Below are 22988 nucleotides of genomic sequence, written 5' to 3' on the forward strand. Positions count from 1 at the left end.
CGACTGATATTTATCAGACAGTTTGAGATTTTAAATTATTCACAGCAAGTTTCACCTTTGAATAAACAATGAGGTCAAAAAAGGAACAAGAAAACAGAAAAGCCCACTTGTAATCCTCTCATTTTGCAGGATTTTTTTGGTCTTGTGTGCAGTAAATTTTATTGCAAATATCTAGGAACCTAAACACATAGGTTTCTTGGCTTTGCTGATGACACGTAATTTTATCAAATCACTTTTTTTAAAAGATCTTTTACCAGTTAGTCCTGGCTCATGAGCTTATGTGACACATAACTACTAACTACAAACATATTTTGTGACCTTTGGTTATGGTGTTCTAAGGACTAATTACTAGAAAATCCATAAGTACAAAGTAAACACTCAATCCACTTAATCAGCAAATTTATCATAATATGAAGCCTCATATATTAACATTATTCTTAGCACTCTAACAATTGGTATCTTATATCCAAACCCTGAATATTAGCTTATTTTTATAGGACTTCTGAGATAAGAGAAAACTAGTGCTTATTAGTAACCTAACATCAGGTGATTATAATTGCTTTTACTAGTTGACTTCTTTTTTTTACATTTTATTGAGATTATGATAGTTTACAACCTCGTGAAATTCCAGTTGTACATTATTATTTGTCAGTCTTGTTGTAGGTGCACCCCTTCACCCTTTGTGCCCACCCCCTATCCCGCCTTTCCCCTGGTAACCACTAATCTGTTCTCTTTGTCCACGTGTTTAATTTCCACATATGAGTGGAGTCATACAGAGATTGTCTTTCTCTATCTGGCTTATTTCACTTAACATAATTCCCTCAAGGTCCATCCATGGTGTTGTGAATGAGACGATTTTATCCTTTTTTATGGCTGAGTAGTATTCCATTGTTTGTGTGTGTGTATGTGTGTGTGTGTGTGTGTGTGTGTACCATATCTAGTTGACTTTTTTTAATTAAACACTTTCTTTAAATAAATTCTTTTCATTATCATTAGAATGTATTAAAGTTGTTGATGATAAATAAATGTGACTTTTCCAAAGGATGCTCCATGCTGCCAGTATTTATCTCACTCAACAGTAACAAAATGGATGTTAATTCTATTAGATTGCAAAAATACCTGTATCAATTGGTAAAGTACTATGAGGTCCTAATTGAGACTTCCTTAGTGAAACAAGTTGGGATGGTACATCTGAGCTTTTTGCTTTAAAAGAAACACTCCTTAACTGCATGTTAATATATTGCCTAAAACCGGTGTTCAGAACTCGAAGACACTGCATTTTGTAGACTTGAAATTTACTTTGCCTCTGCTTTTGCTCCGTTGTCAGGGCTAGGTTTAGGCAAACGGGGTCCTTTGAAGTTTATGGTTAGTCCAGAGACTCACTAAATGGACTGAACTTTTAAAGTACTATAAATTCAAAATTCAGAACTGGAGAGAAAAAGGTGGCTGACAGACTCCTCCAACAACACATCCAGAGTAGCCCCACCTGGAGCAAAAATAAAACCGAAGTGTATTAAACACAAAATCCAAGGATGCAGAGCTTAGGAGCACAGGCAGCAACTCCCACACACGGTCTCTATTTTGGCACCCTTGCTGGCAGCATCCATACTGGACATACCCAGCGAGTACGTATTCTTCCTGCCAAACTGTTTGACACAGGCAGCCTCGCCATAGTTCTAATATTCTAACCTCCTCCGTCTTCTTGCCAAGGTTCTTGGAAACGCAGTTTACTGTGAGGTCAGCTACCCTAAACTTAGTACACAAGAGAAAGTGGTGTAACTGTGGTTGTGTTTTCCAGACTTCGGGGGCAGTTACTATGCTGATGGGTGTTGCTAAAAATGAGACAGCTGAAGAACTCAGGAAAAAAAACCACTGGAATGTGTGCACTGGAGAAGACAAAATAAGAAAAGGCTGCTAGCCCAAGTAAAAGAAATGACAGTACTTACTGAAACAGTGCTAAAGACTATGCGATTACCTCACAGAATCCAAACACCAACCCCACGAGGGAGGCCGGTTATTATACTGATTCACAGATGAGGAAACTGATACTTAGATTAAGTAAATTGCTCCTGGCCACATGGCAAATAAGCCGCAGAACCGGCATCTGAACCACACAGGTGTGTCAGATTCCTGAGCACAGTCCACAAACAACAATTGCTTATGTGTCTGACCCCCTCCCCAAACCCAATTGATTTGTAAACTCCATGAAGGCAAGAGGACACACCATGGTATCTCTGGTGTCCGGCACACAAGGAAGCTCTCAGATGTGTGTGGAACAAATGAATGGCACAGTGAGTGACAGCTGATGTTGATGCTAAGCGTTTACAGTTGAGCTCACATTTCTAAGGGCTGTCTGAATTTTGCTTTGCGAACTTCCTTTCTTATATATTTATAGCTAGTGAAGAGGAGTGAGATTTCGATGAACAAAAATGTGTTAAATGGTAGAAATACCTGGAAAATGTTAGCCTCAATGACTTTCCTCTAACGGGATAGGGGTTACTCCATCTTCTTCCAGACCACCTACAGTCTCTCCAAACCCCGAAGCAGACCTAGAAGAAGGGGTGGCCCCTATCCCCTTCTAGGCAGGGCCCACTCCAGTCAGTGTCCTCATCACCAAAGTCTCCAGATCAGAAGTGGACACCAGCTGCTAGCTCACTGAGAGCCCTAAACTGCAGGGAACATACACCAACCCTCTCACTGTGCTCAGCAAGCAGCCTACTGGTGACTGAAGTCCAGGCTCCTCTGCAGAGAAAGTCTCCTGAAACCCATCACTTGGCTTTGCAGGTTAGAGGGTACCATCTCCTCTGCCCTCTCGAGAGAAAAGCCTCCCCGACCGAGAGCCCTCTCCAGAGACCTTTTCTCGCCCAGGCTTTTTCTTGTATAGAGAGGATGATAACAGCCTGATCAGTTCTGGGGTTCAGGGTAGGGGAGACGGGACTGAAAGAAGCTTTTTGACCTAACAGGTTGACGTTATCTCGTCCAGTTCCTAATTCAACCCTAAAGGAATGTTAAGTGAAGGTCCCATTATGCCCATTTTATGAGTAAAAAAATGAAGATTCTTATCTATCTAACATTTTTAAGGCTTGGGTGACATAAAAAGATGACTCTGTTACCTCAAGTACATTGTTTAAAAGGTGAGAGAGGGGGTAAGACTAATGGATCACGACATTCTATAAATCCTAAAACGCAGTCATCTGGGTCAGGGTTAGACAAATCATAGAAGGCCATCCCAGACACCATTATATTACAAATCAGGACTGAGGGGTGGGGATGCAGACACTCTAGGAGGAAAGCTCTCCTTTCTATGCAAGTAGAATCCATCTCCTGAGCCACCAGTCACTCCAGGCTGAACCAGGCGTTCAGAATCCACTGTCCAGTTCCAGGCCTGTTGCAGTTTCACTAAATGCCCATTACACCAGAGTTTACCCATCTGGACCATGAGAACAAGTCTACCAATACTTCAGAATCATTATAATAGTAAATGTGACTAAACAGTCTAGCTTGAGAGCCTTAAAAAGAAACGACCATTAAAATTAATGTTATTTTCAGTCTTATTACCCATCAAAATATTAAAAGCTAAGAATTCATTTATTTCACCTGGGGAACAAGTGCTCACAATGAAATGCATTAGTTTCACACAGAATGAAGTGGATAGCATCTATCGTAAATAATTACATAGGAATAGTTCATAGAAATGGACTTTCACAAACTACTAGATGGTGAGAGATTAAAAACAAAATGTGGAAAACAGCCCTTTAAATATCATTATTTCAGTTTTAAAACACTCATATTTTCCTCATACGGATATAATATATACAACTGAAGACCATATTAATGTGGTTTTATTTATATTTAGCAAGGGAACAGCAATATTACAAAAAATCAGGTTTCTAAAATTGAATCATTTACCACAAACAACTATTTCTTTTCCATCTAAACTTTAAAATCATTACCAGGTAGTGATTTGCCAAAAATCTTTTTAAAAAGGCATTAACCACCAACTAATATGGATGCCTACTAGAAAGGGATTATATTTTGTGGTTTATTCAAAATGATTGATTCTCCACTATTTCCCAGAAGAGGAATGAACTGAGGTGATGATGGCTCAATATTACGAATACTGTTAAATTTATAAAAGGCTTTAAACTTATGAAAAAAAGGCTGTGGTGAAAGAGATTGCATATCTACTGCTTGAATGTCAGAACACTACTTCTGCATAAAAATAATGTCACACACGGTTGGGTCACCAGGCCAGCCCCAAGGAGCCCCAAATGCAACTATCCTGGACTATTAGCACACTGAATCTAGCCACCAGGGTGAACGCTTTCACACACAAATGCACCTAGAACTCCAAGCTATTTTCCAATTCACAATCAGTAATGAAATGAAATCAGACAAGGAGCAAAAAGCGCTCTTCTCCCCTCTGACTCCCAACACTGTCCCACTCAGGCTTCCATCACTCACTAAGCCTTACATATGAGGCACCTTGCCAGAAACCTGGGCAGGAAGATAAATGAGAGCCTGCCTTCATGGAGTTCCATCAGACAAGATGGACAAATCAAGTCCACAACAAAACAGCAGACACGCAACACTCTAACTCTAGCACAGTGGCTAAGAGCACAGGCTCTAGTCTCACTGCTCCCAATGACTAGTTGTATGGCAGGGGCATGACATGCCACTTCTCCAAGTCTCTAGGCCTTTATCTATAAAAGGACAATAATAATTGTACCAAACAGGGTCACGGTAAAAATTAAAAGAGATAAATGCTCTCAGCATAATGCTTGACACAGAGATAGCATCTGCTGAATTAGAATTCATGTTATGAAAGGAGTAGGAAAAAACAAGAACTTCGAGCGTGGTACTGAGGACTAAGCAAGCGAAATGCATGGTGGACCCCAGCAGAACTGCATTTCAACTGGATATTGAAGAATAACTAAGAGTCTGCCAGAGAAGAGGAGGAAGGGCATCCCAGCAAATGCCTGGGCTGCAAGAGGCATTAGCATTGTAAGGACTGATGGGCTCTGGGACCCAGGATCAAGGGTCAGCCAGGCAGATGAGCCCAGAGGAGGATCACAGGAATCTGTACTTAATCCACAGCTAAGGAAGGTGGAGGAGAGGAACAGGCTCAGAACTGGTCCTGAACTGTAACTCTGAAAGCAGTAATACATCTTGCACTCATTCATCCAGAGGGCTGGCTGAGCCAGGTGAGATGTGACAGATGCGGCCAGATGGAAGGCAGCTGCAAAGGGCGAGAGGAGAGAGGACAGCTTAAAGAAAGGTTGTGGGGATGGAGTGAAACCTTTCAGCCTTAGTTTAAATGTCACTCCGCTGGGAAGCCTTTCCTAATTTGGTGGTTCTGGGTTAGGCATCCTCCTCTTAAGGGATCCTATAGACATCCCAAACCAGAGCTCTTAACACTCGTTTCTGTAGACTCATTCAACAAATTCAACAAGGTCTACTATGGGACAGGCCCTTGCTCAGCACTGGGAACACAGGGGTTAACAAGACCGGAGAGCGTCTGTCCTTCACTGATGTGGAGCTTACCAGCTAGAAGGAGATGTGACAGTAAGTAAACAAACACACAAAGTCAAGTGGTGCTACATGCTAAGAAGAATAAAGCAGGGTGAGGGGATAAAGAGAGACAAGGAGTAGAGGGGGAGGAGGATACACAGGGTAGTCAAGGACAGCCTCTCTGAAGAGGGGCACCTCTAATCAGACAACTGATGTAATGAGGGAGCGAGGAAAGTGAAGACACAGGAGAAGAACATTTCAGGCAGAGGAAGGGGCAAGGACAGCGTCCTCGAGGGTGGAACATGTTCACAGACCAGAAAGGATACCAGTGTGGCTGGCACAGGGTAATCAAGGAAGAGGGAAAGGGAAACAAGGTCAGAACCAGGCAAGGAGCAGACCATGTACAGCCTTGTTTTCTTGTTTAAAGTATGATGGAATGCCATGGTATGGTTTTAAGAAGAGTGACAGCATCTGACTCAGGTTAAACTAAGATCACTCTGGCTGACTTATGGAAAGTAAGCTACAAGCAGGGCAGGCAGAGAAACAGGGAGAGTCAGAAGGCTACTGCAATGTTCCAGATGAGAAACTATGGCACTGGTGCTAACTTGTTAGCAGAGGAGGTGGTACAAATGGTCAGATTTCAGATATAACTTGAAGGCAGAGCTTGCTGATGAATTGCATGTGGGATGAAAGAGAAACAGGAATTAAGTAGGACTTCTAAGTTTGCAGCCTGAGCAACGGGGTGAATACGGGGTGCTGCCATTTGTGGAAACAGGAAAGAGCAGGGAAGAACCAGGTTTGGGGGCAAGAAGAGGAGGAGCAAATCAAGAGTTTGGTTTTACACATATCTAATTTGAGATGCCTGTTAGGTATCCAAATGGAAATGTCAAGTAGACAGTAGGATGCAAGAGTAAAGACCTCAGGGAGGAAACAGGGTGGAAGAGAGAAAGCAATATACAACTCCTTTTGAAGAAACCTGCAACAAAGGAGAGCAGAGATATGGCACTGTGGCTACAGGGCACATGGAATGAAGGAAAAGTGTTTTCAGATGTGAAATAGTACAACATGTTTGTATGCTGATAGGAATGATCCAGCAGGGAAGGGAAATCCCATGTGGGCTAAGAAAATGTACATTAGGAAGAAGGGGCATAAATTCTTCAAATGGCTTAAAAAGCTGAATAATCTTTAATCACTCAAAATGCTGATAGAAAAAAATAATAAAGGACATTTCCTTTTTAACTTTCAAGAATTAGAATGAGGGGCTGGCCCCGTGGCGGAGTGGTTAAGTTCATGCACTCTGCTTCGGCGGCGGCCCAGGGTTTCACCAGTTTGGATCCTGGGTGCAGACGTGGCACTGCTCATCAGGCCATGCTGAGGTGGCATCCCACACACCACAACTAAAAAAGACAACTATGTACTAGGGTGATTTGGGGAGAAAAAAGAAAAAAAGAAGATTGGCAACAGTTGTCAGCTCAGGTGCTAATCTTTAAAAAAAAAGAAAAAAGAATTAGAATGATTCTAATAACTAGTTGAAAGAAATCTTAGAGGCATATCTGTAGCTATTAGAAGTTGCTCCCCCACGACTAGAAGGACATGCAACTAAGATATACAACTGTGTACAAGGGGGGTTTGGGGAGATAAAGTAGAAAAAAAACAAAAAAAAGATTGGCAACAGTTGTTAGCCCAGGTGCCAATCCTTAAAAAAAAAAAGAGTTGCTCCAAAGCTAAAATGAAAAAAGAATTGAGAAATATCATTTTAATATGCAAAAGCAAAGAGTTTGTTATAAAAACATCATTTTTAAATAAAATTTGTCTTTCTAGATGATATCATACAGCTCAAGATGAAAATTTTTAAACTCATTATTTTCTACAATTTCTGTGAGCAGGATATACTTACAAGCTACACTGATTTAATCTGTAAAATTTATGTCGCGCAACACACAGCCTCCACACATATTTTGCTGTTTCCATGTCTTCCTAGCAAACAAAATATGCATAAAGTAAATGAAAGCACATTTACAACTTGATATGGAGCTTGTCTGAGGACAAGGCATAACTGGGCGACATATTATGTCAAAGTCACTTTTTTAACACACTGATTCTTTCATTTTCTAATACTGTGCCCACAATATTAATCATATAATTAGGATTTAAATTACGAAGACAAAAAACATCTGTTCTAATAGTGTGATTCTTATATTAAACAGTTTCAAAATGACTTAGAAACTTAAAAATTATGAAAATATCAACTTTTATTTTGACAAATACTCAAAGATATTTTTAAACAAAATATTCAACTCAGTGACTCACCACTACCTTTGTCAAAAGAACAAAAGCAAATAACTGTGAAAAAATATATCTACAGAGCCGTTCACTTATTAAGGGAAATGAAGACACGAAGTGCTTACTTTCTCCTCTACTTAGTCCCTTTAATTTAAAGATCATCACAATCAGAGAGTATTTATCTAAGGACCCATTCATTCATTCAACAATACTTACTGGGCAACTACTTTTTCCCAAGGGCTTTTATGCCAAATGCTATAACATTTTACAATGTTTTATAAAAGTGAAATATTATAATTTTAATGCCACCCCCTCAAATACACACACAAAAATGCTAACTTGTTAACTTTTAGGAAAAACATTCCATGCAGATTCCTAATGTTTACTCACAGTTTGAAACTGGATGGTCTCCTCTTTATTTGCCAGCTCTAATGCAAAAAAGGACTTATTGTGGGACATGTTAGCAATATCATGCCACCTAAAGGACAACAAATAGAAAATGGCATCGTGAATGCTCATGTTTATACTAGGAGGTGACATACATGATTTTTCCTTCTTAAGCTTGATGCATAAATTAATATTTGTTAATCACTTTAGAAATAAAACATTGTTTCAATCAGCTAACATGCACTTTCCAAATGAAGAGACAACAGCTAGTTGCAAAAAATAAATGCATGTATACCAAATGAGGGTAAAGAACACTTAAAAATGTAAAATCTATTTATCCTCATTTACTAGATTAATTCCATCAAAGATCCCTATTTTAGCCACCTGCCAATGCCTCCTTCATTCACTCAACAGACATTTTAAAGGCCACCCATTATAACAATGCCAGCAACTGTGTTAGGTCCCAGGGATCCTAAGACCAGTAAGGCACAGTGCTTTCTTCAAAGGGGCACAGCTGGAGGATGGGGGTGAGAGAGAGAACAGAGAAGCAAATAAGTACTGCTAAGCTTTGCAGGTACACAGGGTAAAATAAGGCACAAGGGTGGAGGTGGGGTGCTCTGAGAAGCTTCAGGGTGAAGACGAAATTCAAACGCTAGGAACCCAAACAGTGGACTATTCTGAGTGTGTTCACCAGGATTCGAACTCCTATCTGTACTTTCTAACTGTATTTTACCATGTTTAGATTTTACATATTAACATTTTATTTTATTACATATCTGTATAATTTAATGTAAGGAAAAAATGAGTCTGGAAGAAAAATTTTACCCCTCTTTATCCTTCTCCATTATATTAGATTTAGTTCTCTTAAATTTACTTAAATTTATTAAATTTAAGTAAACTTATAGAATTAATCTGTAGTGATTCAATGTTTAATTGTTAAACCTAAAGATTACTAGGCTCCATATTAAAGGCAATTTTTAAAATTCCTATCCAGTGAGATGAAGGAAGCCCACTGGATGCCTCCAGTTTTCATGTGGTCCTTTGGGCACTGACAGAGTCCTGCCCTTCCGGTGCAGTCCAGATCCATTTTCTGTCCTCTGTCCCCCGGCTCAGCGTGTTGGGAAGTCTTAAAGAGCAGCTTGGAGACAGAACAGCAATTGCCAAAGAGGAGCCGCCTGACCCAGTCAGCGCAGTGCAGTCAAGGAGTGGGGTTCTGCGCCCCAAGCTGGGCATGCTGTCTGCGGTCACAATCACAATGGAGAATTCAGGGCCCCAAGGGCAGTAAAGCAAAGGAAATGAAGGAAGAAAGGTCAGCTTCAAGAAAAAAAATCTTAAAAGGAAAAACTAGTTCTCAAGAAGAAATAGTCAAGATGGTTTAGAAAGCTTGAAGAGTAGAAACAAAAATTTTTTTAAGTTCCTTTTAATAACAGAAGCCATTTAACACACTGGTTAGGAGCCCAGCTTAAAGTGGAGAATCTGAGTTCCTGCTTCTACCAGTTAATAACTGGGTGACCCTGGACAAATCACTTAACTTTTCTAAGCCTCAATCATCCCATGTGGAAAATGGTAGTAATGCCTTCTGCTCAGAGTTGTTGTAAAGATTACAGGAGAAAATATACAGAGAGCATTCAGCACAGTACCTGGCTCAGATAAGCACTCAATAAACGGTAAACACAAAGGAACCAAAAACCAAAATGACATAATGTTTTACTACTTTATAAAAACAATGCAAACTTTTCATTTTTCATCAAGAGAAGACAGAATCAAAGTAGATAGAATCTCAGACTAAAACTGGAAATATTTCTATGAAATGACACTTTGGATTTTCTAGATTATGGATTTTAAGGAATGAAAAGGCAGGGATTGAACAACATGGTCCAATTTACTATCTTGAGGATATAAACTGGAACACAGAATACTGAAAAGGAAATTTAAATCACCTGCCATTTCACTGTTCATTGCTGGCCACTATTAGCACATTGCTATATATCCTTTGTCTTTCTTATGATACACATTCTAAGATCTTCACAAATGAATAGTATCACTTTTTTATAATCAAGGAAAAAATCAACATTATAAAAAGTAAACGAAATTTACTTAGATGTTGGTACTTTAGAAATTTTGGTACATAATAAAGTCAGAAAAAGGCCTAGATTTTCCACAAGAAATAATCCTAGAAAGCTCAAATGAAAAAGTCACATCACAACAAAGAATGGCCACATACGGTAAGAAAAGAGTCACACATTTTTAAGCATTTCATAAGTAGGTTCTGCAAATTTGGTTTTGAAGAAAGTGGCTCATAAAAAGAACCATGGCAATCAGGTGGAATTTTATTCTGGGAAGGGCATATTTCCATTTCCTAATGAGACCTTAGGAAAGACTTGTGAGCAATATAACTGGAATAGGTACTAAAGATATCACCAACAGGAGCCACAGAAAGTGCACAGAAAGATGTAAGAAAAATACCTAAATATCACAGGAGGCCTTCCATTCTTGTGTTTCACAAAGATACCTTCAAGACATGCGCCAATGGATATGTCACTGCCTTGGCTATCCTAAGAGGAGAAAGCAGAAAAAGAACCAGTGAGGCAGCAGATGTGTAAGAAGTTAAGAACTGCAACATCTACACCCAGCTCCCTAAACTTGTTTCCAGATATAAAACGTTCAGAAGACCTATGCTGAAGAGGAAAAGCCTGGAAGGGATAAATGTATTGTCTTGTAAATATGTATGAAAACAGGAAGACTTGGGCTCCTTAAAGAACTCTATTTCAAGAGCATCTCAAAGAACAAACTGCAAAACAGGAATGTGCTTTACTACAAAATTTTGGTCACAAGCACCTCAGCTTTTAAGGCTCCAGACTTCTGCACATCTTCAGCCTTGCACAGCAGGGCACCCTGGGCTTCCCCCTACTCTCCCAGAATTGCTGAGATTAAGTTTGGAAAGCCCCAGCCTCGGTGTCATGCTTACCTTCGCAGGGTAGCTCTCTTCTCCGTAGCCATCCATTCTCTCTACCTCCTGCATGTACAGTATTTCAGCATCAGGAGCCGTGAGCCCTCTGCAACCCAAAAGATGTTAGTAAGATTGTTCACAAAACTAAAAATGAAAGAAAAAAGCTTTTCTTAAAAACTATCTATCAGTTAGGCATAAGACATTATAAACATTTCAAGTTTCTAAGCATCTGTAATTAGTTATATCAATCCATCAATATTTACTGAAAATCGACTACATGCAAAGCACTGTGCTGAGTGCTGAGGGTTAGTTATGCAAGATCCCATCCTTTGTACTTTAGGTGGGCAAGGGGGATGCAGGGAACAACCCCCTAAAAAAAGCCTTCAGTGAAAGCTAGGATTCTTTCTAAACCACTGAGTAACTGCTTATTACCTAAAACATCAGGCACTACTATGCATCATGTGCTAAATGCCAAATGCTAAGCGCATGAAATAACAGTTAGAGGATGGAAATCCTTTTCAGCTTGGTGACAGAATTACAAGGATGGGCAGGAAGGCAGCATGGGTAAAGAAAGTACTCAACCATAAGGAGACTTGCCTCTCCAGCCTCATCTTCTGCTGCTCCCTGACACCTACAAGGCACCCCACACTGCAATCATCCCAAACTCTGCATTTCTTTGAGGGTACCATGTTCCCTCATGCCTCTGGGCCTTTGCACATGCTATTCCCTCTTCCTGGTATACCTGTCACCCACCTGTGCACCTGGTCAATCCCTAATATCCTTCAAGATTCGGCCAAGGCATCACCTCTTCTTTGTCACCTTCTGTGATTCCCACATCTAAGCTAGATGCCCTTGCTCTGTGCAGACCCACCACCTTCCATGTACACCTTTCCCACTGCACTCATAGCACATTATTAGTATTACAATTACTATTACAATGGGTTGTCTTGCCTATCCCTTAGACTCCAAAGCAGGGAATATATTCTTTGATGGCAGGTAATTGTTCTCTTTATCTTTGTGCCAGCATCCAGCACTCTGTCTCATACAGAATAATAATACTAAACTATCTTTTAAGGAAATGCACAAATCAATGAGTGAAAGTAACAAAAGATAGAGTGATGTGTGCCTGAGGGATTAATTATGCTTAAAAAATAATGGTTGATTGAAGATAGCAGAAGGTAAGGCAGGATTTAACCAACTGTGGGAGGCCTTTAACCCCAGGGGTAATGAACTCATGCTAGTGGAAGGCAAGAAAAGATTCATAAGCACATGAGAAGGAGATGAGGGAGATAAGAGGAAAGAGATATTTTAGGAAGATTAATCTTTTGTGAGTGATTGTATGGATTTGAGTGGGGAGAGACTAAAGGCAAAAGGTTATTTTTGATGGAGGAGATGAACAGTAGGTTATAGTTAGACAGACCTGGGTTCAAATACCACCTCTCCCATATGTAACTTTGGGCAAGTTATTTAGTCTTTTTGAGCTTGGTTTTCCCAATCTGTAATGAGATAATAACATTTACCTTAAAGAGTGGTTATAAGAATTTAATGGTACATTAGTTCTTGGAACTGTGTGGTATTCCACTTATAATAAGACCTAGCATTCTCTAGGAGAGGATTTTTCTTTCAGATAACACAGATAGAATTCACTACCATTGAAAGTCATTATCCACTCAGAAGCAGGGGTGAGGGCAGTAAGCACCCCAGCTCTTAGCACAGCTTCTGCAGAGGACAGAGATACAGCTTCCAAAGGAGTGCAGGGAAAAAACTCTGCACGTGCTGGATCATTAAAAAAATAAGTCTCCCTAATCGTGTGTTAACCTACACAAGACTAGGGTACCTCCAAAACCTTTAGTATATGAAGAATTGGCACCCTTCAGAGACTGGCTGCTTTCAACTTTCCAAGTTTCCTCATTGATAAAACATGGATAATAAATGAGTTAATATGGGTAAGTGTTTAGAACAGCACTTGGCGCATGGTGGCTGCCATGTAAATGTTGGCTACTTGTAACAGTAGTAGGAGCTGCAGCAGCAGAAAGTTCCAAATTTAATTGTGTCAACGCATATTTCAAACTCAAAGAGGCATTATTAGTTCTATACCATTTCCCTGTCTTACTTCTTAGAGTTACCTGTATTTCTGATGCAGTAAGGCCACTTTTTGGGTTGCTTCTTCCAATATCTTTTCATCTTGTAACCATCCCTGAAGAAAACACACTGCAGTGAGTATGTAAACAAGTCACCCAATTTCTTAGGAAGAATCATTGCTACTGACTCTAGTCACTATCAGGCAAAATTAGGACTAGTATTAATTCATCCTAGAGGAAGTTTCAGCTGAGTTATTTCAGGTTGGTAACATCCATCAGCCAGTTCTGAGACCAGCAGAATAACAACCTCTTGTACATTCCCTGACTAGAAGAGTAGACACCATGAAGAGCTACACAAGAGCATATCAGCTCCCTTAGATGTTCCAATGTAGTGTCTTTTTGTCATTGACTTTTTAAATTGCTGCTGAGAAGCGAAATTCATTTTAATATAGCTTTGTGAGGTTTCAACCCTTCAGTTAAAAGCAAAACCTCTGCATGGTTCCTCAGACGCTGGAAGGAATCCCTCTCTTTAGACACACATCCAAACACAAAACAAACTTCAGTGGCCGCAGCCCAGTGACCACAGACCCTTCAGTTCTGTGGGTTTACAAGGACCAAGACGACAACAACAGGGGAAGCATCTACACTTGAGTTGTTTAAAAGAGGGAACTGATTTTTTAACACTATTCCTTCCCAGTAAGCCTACCATGTGGACTTCATTATTTCAGGGATTACTAAGGGTATGGAAATAAACTGTTTTTAAAAAGCCCCAATGACAGAAGAAGTCTTACCACAGGAAACAAGGCAAATTTCTGAAGAAAGTCCTGGGATTCATACTGATCAAAGTCACCAAAATCAGCTATACAAAATGAGAAATATTCACATGTCAATTATGTTTAATCTGCATAGGAAAACATGCAAACCCAAATTCCATATGCAGTATATAGATGTGCACTGATGATTTAGAAGTCAAATTTGCCTTAAAGTTATGAAGTATATATTTTAGAAACATCCTTTAAAAAATGTTAATTAAGTAGATTCCTGTGTCTTGACTTGGAAAACACCTATTAATAAAGTGAAAAAAATTACAAACTATATATAATATGATCTCATTTTTATAATTAAAAAACAAACAAAACGTACCCTGTAATCATGTATGCTTACTTATGCAAAAAAAAATGTGAGGAAGAAACCAAACTGTTCACAGTAGTGATTACCTCTAGGGAATGAATTAGATCATTTGCATATGTTATAGTAAAATGCATTTGTTTAGAAAATTTTAATTGTTAAAAAAATTTGATAGTTCAGCAAAAAGCTCAGGAAAAACTGACTCTTAAAGCCAAAGATGACACTTAAGAAGATTCGAAGTACCCTGGAAAGGAATGAGGCTCCATGTGTACCAGGCATTAGTCTGTCTAGAAATGATATGTCTCCATGCCTGCTGATATCTGATGGAATTTTATTAAGGATTTTTCTGATTAAATTTCAATTCTCAAGATTAAATGTCAGTTACCAATTGAAACTGGTATGCCCCATCAGAAGTCTTCCCAAAGTATACACATACACGTAAATACATATAGATTAGACACATATCAAGTAACAGAACTAAACAATTCAAAAATACTTGTGAAAAATTAACTCAAAATGGATCAAAGACTTGAAGCAAAGAGGTGAAATCATAAAACTCCTAGAATATAGGCAGTACGCTCTTTGACACTGGTCTTAGAAAGATCTTTTTGAATAACATGTCTACTTGGGCAAGGGAAACAAAAGAAAAAATAAACAAATGGGACTTAATCAGTCTAAAGAGCTTCTGCAAACCAAAGGAAACCAGAAACAAAACGAAAAAACAACACAACAGCTGAGAGAAAATATTTGCAAATCATATATCTGACAAGGGGTTAATCTCCAAATATATAAAGAACTCATACAACTTAACAAAAAAACAAACAACCCGAGCAAAAAATGGGCAGAGGATATGAACAGACATTTTTCCAAGGAAGATATACAGATAGCCAACAGGCACATTAAAAGATGTTCAACATCATCAATCATCAGGGAAATGCAAATCAAAACTATGAGATATCACCTTACATCTGTCAGAATGGCTATAATTACTAAGACAAAAAATAACAAATGTTAGGGAGGATGTGGAGAAAAGGGAACCCGCATACGCTGCTGGTGGGAATGCAAACTGATGCAGCCACTATGGGAAACAGCATGGAGATCTCTCAAAAAATTAAAAATAGAAATACCATATGACCCAGCTATCCCACTACTGGGCATTTATCCAAAGAACTTGAAATCAACAATTCAAAGAGACTTATGCACCCTTATGTTCACTGCAGCATTATTCACAATAGCCAAGATGTGGAAGCAACCCAAGTGCCCTCTGATTGATGACTGGATAAAGAAGATGTGGTATATATACACAATGGAATACTACTCAGCCATAGAAAAAGACAAAATTGTTCCATTCGCAACAACATAGATAGACTTTGAGGGCATTATGTTAAGTGAAATAAGCCAGACAGAGAAAGACAAACACCATATGATTTCACTCATATGTGTAAGGTAAACTAACACATAGACAAAGAGAACAGATTAGTGGTTACCACAGAGGGTGGGGTGGGTATAAGGGGTAAAAGGGCACATTTATATGGCGACTGACAAATAATAATGTACAACAGAAATTTCACAAGGCTAAAAACTATTATGACCTCAATAAAATTTAAAAAGAAAAAAAATACTTGTGAAAAGCAAAACTTTATCTATTGTGATTGACAATGCAATATAATCCAGGACAACAGTTTAAGAAACCAAACAAATGATGTATGCTTAAAGTATAAGTGAACATAACCTCATCAGCCCTGTCGTTTGGCTGATCTTTATTCCTCAATTATTAGCTAACAGCAGATCAAGTCCTTGAACTAAAGGAATACATAGCATATTAAACACTATATGTATATTTGTGTATGTGTGTGTGCATTTTTTCTCTATTTTTGATCTGTTTGCTCTGTTTACATATGATATGTTTAATCTTCCAGAAGTCTCATTTCATTGAAGCAATCCAAATTCATTTTTTCCCCCAAGGAAGCCCCTTAGGTAACAGAATAATATTTCACTAATACATAAACACTACTATAGAAAGTCAGTTACTTTAAGAATCCCTTGCTGTTTTTGTTATAGCACACATTTTAATCTGACAGATCTACTACATTATCAATTGCCATTCTTTACCTTGAACAGCTAAGCCTGCTAGCTGAATTGCTTGTTCTAACGTACAAGGAATGTTTCCTTCCAAGATATCTTTCTTCAGCTGCAGATAATACTGATACCTATAAAAAAACGTCAGTTTTGAGAAGTCAATATCAATACTACCTCCAAATGAGACACAATGAATTTTACCATAATTTGCTAGAGGAGCATAAACTAGTCAAATAAAACCTTAACCTATGATGGTTTCAAAGAATGACAAGAATGTCCTCGACCATATCTACACCTACAAACACACACACACACAAATGTAATCAATTTTTTGAGTCACTTATCCTTAACTGTAGTTATTTGAAAGCTACAACCATCTAGAAGACAACTGGTCATCCGTCTTATGCCATGTAAGACAGTCCCTAAGTTTCGTTCTTGTTAGTTGGAGAAACAGAGAATCAATGGCCAATCTTTACCTTAAAAATTCTGACTAGTAACTTGATAATCTAAGACTCTGCTTACTCTGGCGGAAGTTCCCTAGCCTGGAAAGTAAAGCCAGAAGAAAATGGTTCCTGATATCTCAGATCAGGTTTATATTAAAATACGTTTTTATAAAAATCCCAAAAAGGGGAGCAGCCCTATGGCCAAGTGGTTAAGTTCGCATGCTCAGCTTCAGCAGCCCAGGGCTTCGCAGGTTCGGCTCCTGGGCGTGGACATGGCACCACTCATCAAGCCACGCTGAGGTCGTGTCCCACACAGCAAAACCAGAAGGACCTACAACTAGAAAATACAACTATCTACTAGAGGCCTTTGGGGAGAAGAAGAAAGAAAGAAAGTAAAAGAAGATTGGCAACAGATGTTAATTCAGGTGCCAATCATTAATAAAAAAAAAATCCCAAAAAGAATAGCTGCTAAAATGCTGTCTTAACATTCTTATAACGTGGGTTTACTTCTGTTTACACTTTCAATATATAGGGTACTAGATACCAGCACAAGATTTAGTCAAGCAGATCTAGGTTAAATTCCAGCTCTCCAACTTAGCATTTTGCATGAATTTGGGCAAGTCATATAATCTGTGGGTTTAAATTATCACTGTTACTAGGGTACTCTCACCCTTTCACAGGGTTGAAAATACTCAAGGAATATATTTAAAGCTCTTAGCACAACACTAGAACACAGCTGGCACTCAATAAGTAGTAGCTGTTATCATTATTATCAACAATCACCTACTTTAAGCCATTCAGCAGCATTTCATCCGTATCCCTTCTTCATTTTGATAAAGGTCTATAGTGAAGATTTATTCTGCCTTCCTGCTACTTATTCACTTAACAGGTCAATACTAGGGCCTACTATGCATCAAAGCATTGTTCTAGACACTGGGGATGTGGTGTGGAATGAAAATCCACTAACTCTCTGTCCATACAGTCTACAGAGCCACCTTGAATCCAGAATCTCTTCCAGGTTTGGCACCTGGGAAGTGCAACCCAGTTACAGTTCACATTTGAATCCTGAGAGTCCATCCCTTTAATCATTTCATATGTGTCCTTACCTCATCCTCTTTTCTTTTAGCTATCTTTGAGGTCTCCATTCTTTATCAAAGAACCTGACCAAAATGCCAACCAGTCAGATAAGAAGAATTTAGATCCCACTTATCCCCTTCCACCTGCCAGTAGCAGAATCCACAGATTTCCCTTGATCAGCAAATAGAATACTGGTATCTCTGGAATCTTGTCAAAGAGAAAAACTTGAAACTGTCTACCAGGCCTATTTGAAGAAGATTATATTTAAAGAAGTCTATCTGTTGAACATGCTGTCCACATACTCCACTGTAAATATTCTAGGTTCTTTCCTTACATCAAATTCCTGGAAAGCAACATACCTGGACCAAATCAATTTAGCCTTCCATAGAAATTTTGTTTTTTTGGCTTACATTATACTTTTGCTGTTATAAGAGTTGATTCTTCCACATTTGCTCTAAATTGTTCATTGCTGGTTCAAAGTCTTTTATATAAAATCCCACCTGAAAATTTCCTTTTAAATGATATACCAGGAAAATTTGTCATGTTAGCAAATAGCATGCCTCTTTTATCAGATAATGAATGATGGGACTCATCATATTCCTTCTTTTGCCTTGACTACCATGAAGCTCAGGGCTAAAATCCAGGCATAGCCACAGTCACTAATATCCCTCTTATTACCCTCTTAACCACTTTCTCCAGCATTTAACAATAGCCACCTTCTTTTACTGATGAGGAGCTAGAGCTCAGAGATTAAGTAATATGCTCAAATCCACAGTTGGCTGAGCTGGGGCAGAAAGCTTAATGCACAATGTACACAGGGTATTTGATGGCGGGGAGCATTACATGCACGTATTACATAATGTCGAGTAGGAAGGTTTTTTAATACTGACATAGTACATGGTGGTAGTTCTTCATTGTTTACGAGGAGAAATCAAGGAATAGTTTAAGTAGAATTTCAGCTTTGGGTGTTGATGGTAGAGCTAGAGCTTCTTCCTTGAAAGTCCCGGGGAGGAGTGTCCTCCTCCTTTTCTGGTTTACAAGACCAGGATAATGTGCATATACTACGGGGACTCTTCATTTTAGAAGATTGTTTTTGATGATGCTTGTGAGTGGTATGAAAACAAGAATTAGGGAGAAGTGTCTAGTTGGCCAGTGATGACGCATGGGTGTTTGACTGGCTGTCCTCAGATTCATGTTAGTGTAAGGAGGTCTGCTGCTAGGAGTCAGAATATGCCTTGGCTAAGGGGCCGGAATATTATGCTTCATTGTTTTGATGTATGGAGGAGAGGAATGATTGCTAAAATTAGGATAGAAAAAACTAGGGCTAGTACGCCGCACAATTTGTTGGGGATGGAGCGTAGAACGGCATAAGCGAATTCTGTCTTGATATGTGGAGGGGTGCTGAGGGGGTTGGCTGGGGTGTAGTTGTGTGGGTCTCCTAGAAGGTCGGGGAAGAAGAGGACGAGGGTAAGTAAGAGTAGAATTAGGAGTAGGAATCCTAGGATGTCTTTAATTGTGTAGTATGGGTGGAATGGAATTTTGTCTATGTCAGATGAGTGTCCTGATGGGTTGCTGGATCCTGTTTCGTGGAGGAATAGTAAGTGGACAACTACTAGAGCTGTAATGATGAATGGTAGGATGGAGTGGAAGGCAAAGAATCGGGTGAGGGTAGCTTTGTCTACGGAGAATCCGCCTTAGATTCATTCGACAAGGTTGGTGCCAATGTAGGGGATAGCTGATAGAGGGCTGGTGATGACTGTTGCTCCTCAGAAAGATATTTGGCCTCATGGTAGGACATAACCCATGAATGCTGTAGCTATTACTGGAAGAAATAGGAGAATCCCAATATTTCATGTTTCTAGGAAGGTGTAGGAGCTGTAGTAAAGGCCTTGTCCTACGTGAATAAAGAGGCAGATGAAGAATATGGACGCTCCGTTAGCATGGAGATGGTGGATAATTCATCTGTAGTTCACATCTCGGCAGATGTGTATAACAGATGAGAAGGCGGTTGTTGTGTCTGATGTGTAGTATATAGCTAGGAATAGGCCTGTTAAGATTTGTAGAATTAAGCAGATTCCTAGGTGGGAACCAAAGTTTCATCATGATGAGATGTTTGATGGGGCTGGTAAGTTGATGAAAAAGTGGTTGATGATTTTGATTAGTGGGTGGGATTTTCGGATATTGGTCATTAGTGTTCCTGTAGTTGAAATACAATGATGATTTTTCACGTCATTAGTCATGGTTAAATTCCATGTGGAAATGATGATGACATATGTTGTGTTCACTTTGAGTATTATCTTTGTGATTAGTTTTATAGGTTTTTCTTCAAAACCTTCAGCTATTTATGGGGGCTTGGTGCTAATTGTAAGTGGTGGGGTTGGTTGTGGTATTGTTATGAACTTTGGGGGGTCTTTTTTAGGATTAATGGTGTTTTTAATTTATTTGGGGGGAATGTTGGTGGGTTTTGGTTATATAACAGCTATTGCCACTGAGCAGTATCCTGAGGTATGGGTATCTAATATAACTGTTATGGGGGTGTTTCTTTTGGGTTTATTAATGGAGGTTATGTTGGTTTTGTATGTTTTGAAGAATAAGGAAATGGAGATTGTATTCAAGTTTAATGGTGTTGGGGATTGGGTTCTTTATAATACTGGAGATTCAGGAATTTTTAGTGAAGAGATCATAGGGGTTGCTGCGTTGTATAGTTATGGGGCTTGAGTTGTGATTGTGACTGGTTGGTCATTGCTTATTGGGGTCTTGGCTGTTTCAGAAGTTACTTGTAGAGATTAAACAGGAGTATGCTTAGTATGAGAGTAACAAAGAATGAGAGGAAATATAATTTGATTAAGCCTTTTTGGTTGGAGACTAGTATTGAGGTTTTTATTTGGAAGTGCAAAATGGATTTTGGTAGAACATTTTCTAGTTGGATTGAATCTAGTAATAGCGATGCTGATTTTTGGCTCATTGATAGGTTTATGAATGGGGGAAGTCAATGCATGATGATTGGGAAGTATCTGAGGAGGTTAGAGAATTTGAATACGTTAGAGGGGTGTTCAAGCTTTAGGTTGTATGTTGTGAGGCCTAGTTCTAGTGCCAAGGTAAATCCAGGTCTGAATGACGCCAAAGCTCATGTTCTCAACTGTCACAAATGGCCAGTTACGGATTTTTCTAGTATTTTTTTTTAGTGTTTTTATACCAGAGTCCTTAGAATACAATGGTTGAGAGCAAAGACTCAGGAACCAGCCTGCTTCAGTTTAAATGCCAGTTCCACTGCATACTAGCAGTGTGACCTTGGGCAAGGTAGTTCACCTTTTTGTGTCTTGGTTTCCTCATCTATAAAATGGAGATAATAAGAGTACCTACTTCACAGGATTTGTTGTGAGGATTAAATGAATTAATAAGTATAAAATACTTGGGACAGTGCCTAACATACAGCAAGAAACATAAGTGGTTTATTATCTTTCATTGTTTTGTCCCTAAAATCCTTTAACGGAAGCAAGCAGGGTGTGTGGGGGTGTGTACATTTTTTTAAGTATTTACAGTAAGAAAATACCAAGAAATTGCACTTCCAAGGTATTATTACTTTCTGTTAACAAAAACCTTTTGCTAAAATTCTAATGTTAGTGGAGCCGAGGATGATTTACAAATATGTTCTTTCAATATTTATTACAAAAAGAATAATTAACTAAAACCAATGCAGTAATAAAATGTAACATGAAACTTGAATTCAAAACTGTTTGTAAACCAAGGAATACAAAAGACTGCACATCTTAATTCTCAAGCAAGCATTTCATAAACTTGCCCAAAAGCCAAATATGCTGGTTAAAACTAAGTATTATTTAAATCTTTATCAACTTATCAACTTACTACTATAATATTCTTACACAAAAAATAATACACTAAATTACTGTAATAAATTAGGTTGCCCCATTTTCCAAAACAGAAATTTCAAATAATATGTAAAGAAGTAGTCTTTTTTTCTTCACCTGTTTTTCTTAGGCTAGTAATAGAAAGCTAATGTATAGGTATTGGCATTTTTATTTTTTTATTACGGAAATTTTGAAACACACATACAGAGAAGAAGTACTATGAACCCCCGTATCCTTATCATGCAGCCTCACCAATCATCAACTTTACGCCTGTCTTATTTCCTCTATCCTCTCCCCTCCCCCCACCAAGCGTTTCACAGCAAATCCCCAACACCATATCATAGCACCTACAAATACTTCAGTATATAGCCCTAAAAGGTAAGCTTCAAAAAAAAAAAATTAAATAACCACATTTTTAACATACCCAACAAAATGAACAATAATGTCCTAACACTATCCAATACCCAGTCCCTGTACAATTTTTGTGATTACCTCACAAACGTATTTTTACAGTTTTTCTAAAAATTAGGATCTAAAGGGAGTCCACAGATTACATTTAATTGATATTTCTAAAAGTCTTTTAATTTTAAAAAAGAAAGGTTCTTCCTCTTTATTTTCATGTTACTTATAGACAAAATGGAGTGATTTGTCATACAGAATTTCCCACATTCTGGATTTGTCTGATTACAGTCTCATGGGGTCATCTGACATGTTCATCTATTTACCAATTTTTCCTGTAAACTAACTGTTAGATCTACACCAGTGCTGTCTAATAGAACTTTCTACAGTGATAAAAATGATGTATATCTGTGCTGTCCAATATGGTAGCCATTAGCCACACGTGGCTCTTGCATACTTAAAATGTGGCTAGTGTGACTGAGGAACTGAGAGAGGCCCCTTAAAGGAAGATGACTTAGCCCAGAGTAAAACTAGTTTTGCCCTGCTGCTGCCTGGAATATGAATGTGATAGCCAGAACTTCTCTAGAATTCCCTGACTATGAGGTTACCTAGTGAATGGAAAGAACATGCTGAGGAGAGAACAGTAAGAGAGAAAGAGCAGGGGCCTTGAGGACTTTGTGGAGCTGTCATATAAGCTCTGCATGGATGACCTCTGGACTTCTTTTACATAAGAAGTCAAAAATTTTTAGAGTTTTGTGTTATATATAGCCATACTTAGTCA

General features: G+C 38.7%; 1 protein-coding gene across 3 annotated transcripts in view; it reads right to left on the bottom strand.

Moving 5' to 3' along the window:
* The window catches only part of PTPN21 (protein tyrosine phosphatase non-receptor type 21), a 77919-nt gene that overhangs the window by 26945 nt on the left and 27986 nt on the right, over window positions 1–22988 (bottom strand). For all 3 annotated transcript variants that reach the window (XM_070593701.1, XM_070593702.1, XM_008521426.2), the window contains exons 4-10: window positions 16453–16550; window positions 14004–14071; window positions 13258–13328; window positions 11150–11237; window positions 10648–10736; window positions 8185–8272; window positions 7409–7488 (exon numbers count right to left, since the gene is read on the bottom strand). In XM_070593701.1, the coding sequence (XP_070449802.1) occupies window positions 7409–7488; window positions 8185–8272; window positions 10648–10736; window positions 11150–11237; window positions 13258–13328; window positions 14004–14071; window positions 16453–16550 (582 nt within the window). The remainder of the gene's footprint in view (window positions 1–7408; window positions 7489–8184; window positions 8273–10647; window positions 10737–11149; window positions 11238–13257; window positions 13329–14003; window positions 14072–16452; window positions 16551–22988) is intronic.

The sequence above is a fragment of the Equus przewalskii genome, chromosome 25 (assembly GCF_037783145.1).
Source record: "Equus przewalskii isolate Varuska chromosome 25, EquPr2, whole genome shotgun sequence".
In the NCBI taxonomy this organism is placed as follows: Eukaryota; Metazoa; Chordata; class Mammalia; order Perissodactyla; family Equidae; genus Equus; species Equus przewalskii.